The following is a 2,551-nucleotide window of genomic DNA, read 5'->3' as shown; positions in this document are numbered from 1 at the left end:
CACGCTTCCATGTGACCAAGCCTTGGAATCAACGAACCAGAAACGCTTTCTGGCATCCTCAGGGGTGAGACCATCGTGAACCATAGCAGCAACAATACAATCAGCAATTCCCACAGCAGCAGCACCAGCACCGAGGAAGACGATCCTCTGATTCTCGAGCTTCTCTCTCTTGACCCTCATTGCACTGACAAGGCCAGCCAGAGCAACCGAGCCAGTTCCCTGAATATCATCGTTGAAGCACAGGATGTTCTCCTGGTACCGTTTCAAGAGGGGGAAGGCATGATCGTTAGTGAAGTCCTCGAACTGGATGAGGACACCGGGCCAACGAGAACGGACGGCATCAACAAACTCATCAACTACAGCATAGTACTCGTCACCATCGATTCTCTTACGACGCTCACCAAGGTACATGTCATCCTCGAGCAGATCCGGGTTGTTGGTGCCAACATCAAGGGTAACCGGCACAGTGCGGCCAGGGTGGATACCAGCACATGCAACATACAACGAGAGTTTACCAATGGGAATGCCCATACCGTTGGTACCAAGGTCCCCAAGACCCAGAATACGAGAACCATCAGTGACCACGATGATATCGGCATCGCGGACGTTGCTGTTCCAAACCATCTCCTTGAAGTTGCCTTTCTCTGAGAGGTTGAAATAAAGACCACGAGCATTACGGAAGATATGACCGAACATTTGGCAGGCCTTACCAACCACAGGGGTGTAGACAATGGGCATCATCTCAGCGACATGATCCACGAGGAGTTTGAAATACAGCGTTTCGTTACGGTCATGTAAACTCTCCAGATATATATACTTTTCAATATCATTGCTATTTTGTGAGAACTGTAGATAGCATCTCCTGGACTGTACATCAAGGTTCAGGACCTTGGGCGGCAACAAGCCGACTAGCCCGAGCTCCTCACGCTCACCATCAGTGAAGGCCTCGGCCTTATTAACAACGGAGTTACGCAGCAGGTTGCAACCACGCTCAGTTACCGTACACACACAATTACTATTGCGAGCAGCGGAACGAATTCCCTTGGCGGAAAGAGGATCAATCATACCCATTTGGAGCTGCAGGAGGACCTGCCTCGCAGAGTTGAAGAAGCAGTCTCGGACATGTTGACCGGTCTTGGCGGAGGTCTCCATGAACAACAATCCGTTCTCACGAGCGAATCTTGCGGCTTCCTCAGCGGTCACCTCACGGCCCAGGACATCAGCCTTGTTGCCGATCAAAACCTTAGTTAGGGTCCTGTCAAGCGCCGGTAGAGTGTCCTGTATGAATTTGATCAGTTCATCGTATGACTCTCGCCTGCTGATATCGTAGACGAAGAAAATAACGGCAGCACCGTGACAATAGGACGCAGTGTACTTGCCCCACACGGTATCCCACATTTGCAGCTTGATCCGATCGTTGTCAACATCAGCTATAGTTTTGGAGAACTCCACACCAGTAGTAGGGGTAGAGGCAACTCGGAAGACGTTCTCAGTAAACATAAGTCTGAGATTCGTCTTACCAACACCAGAGGGGCCAACGAGAGCGTACTGGAGGGAATAGGACCAGTCGTGGAGATGTCGGGAAGTGCTTTGACGCTGATAGAGTTCAGAAGTCAGAAGATGATACCACTCGATAAGAGCCTCGGTGGGGGCAGCAGCCACGATATCATGCATGGGCAACAGACGGACATCAAAGTTGGCCTTGGTGTTCACGGACTTAGGAGCACGAGCGGGGAGGGTCAATGATGTCGAAGCAGATTTTTTCATATTATTTAAGGAGGCCATGAGGGGCAGCGAGACTAGAACAGCTGCAGGCACAGTGTGGGAGAATATGCACGTGGCCAGCTGCGTATGTTGGTGAGTAAGGGGAAATTCCGAGGAAATTTTGGGAAGTTCTCATTGGTTTCTAGACACTTCTACACGAGTTCCTATGTGAACCTCAATAGTAAGCTGGAAAACTCATAAGCTCAGCTGAAGAGAGCGAACAAATAGTCCAATACTGACACGCCAGTCGAATTAAGCCACGACGGACACACAAGGAGTGGTCCCGAAGGAATTCAAACAACAGAGCCTTCAACCTATACAAATTTAGTAATGAATGATCAACGCCGTCGTTACCTTGATTTTCAACGAAGTGCTCAGGTTAACGATGCTAAAGACTTTAACTGCAAGGGCACTCATATTTCAGCCGAACATCCACACGGGGTGAGGACAGCAAGATACGTGGGATCATTTCCTCGAGACAGAGACATACATCAGTGGATTTGGCCCTACGAGACGTCGGTTTTGTTGAGGAAGTCGCATCCAGTGCGTTGTAGTGAGACAGCGAGCGAGATCTTGAAGGAAGTTTTCCTTGAAGCCTTGAAGAACGTGACCTCCCATCACTGTTGAGTCAGTAGTCTCCGAGAGCCCAACCCTGTTTAGAGCGCACTCAGCAACCGGAGCGTTGGTGTGCGCGAGTAAAGTGATCAAGTCATAGCGTGCATCGATCAGAGGATCGATTGATAGCCACAGCTGGGACTTCGATGGTATCGGTAGCAGCGAGGCTTCA

At 50.1% G+C, this 2,551-nt stretch overlaps 1 protein-coding gene across 1 annotated transcript in view; it reads right to left on the bottom strand.

Moving 5' to 3' along the window:
* Pmar_PMAR007395 (malic enzyme, putative) overlaps nucleotides 1-1,785 on the bottom strand; it is a gene marked incomplete at both ends in the record, with an annotated part of 2,587 nt that extends 802 nt beyond the window's left edge. The window contains one exon of the mRNA XM_002782027.1: nucleotides 1-1,785. This exon is cut by the window's left edge and continues 4 nt beyond it. Coding sequence (XP_002782073.1) covers nucleotides 1-1,785 — 1,785 coding nt within the window.
* Between the last annotated feature and the right edge of the window lie 766 nt (nucleotides 1,786-2,551).

The sequence above is a fragment of the Perkinsus marinus genome (assembly GCF_000006405.1).
Source record: "Perkinsus marinus ATCC 50983 genomic scaffold scf_1104296940588, whole genome shotgun sequence".
NCBI classification, from domain to species: domain Eukaryota; phylum Perkinsozoa; order Perkinsida; family Perkinsidae; genus Perkinsus; species Perkinsus marinus.
The sequence above is the reverse complement of the archived record's forward strand: the minus strand, read 5'-3'. Positions and strand labels throughout refer to the sequence as shown.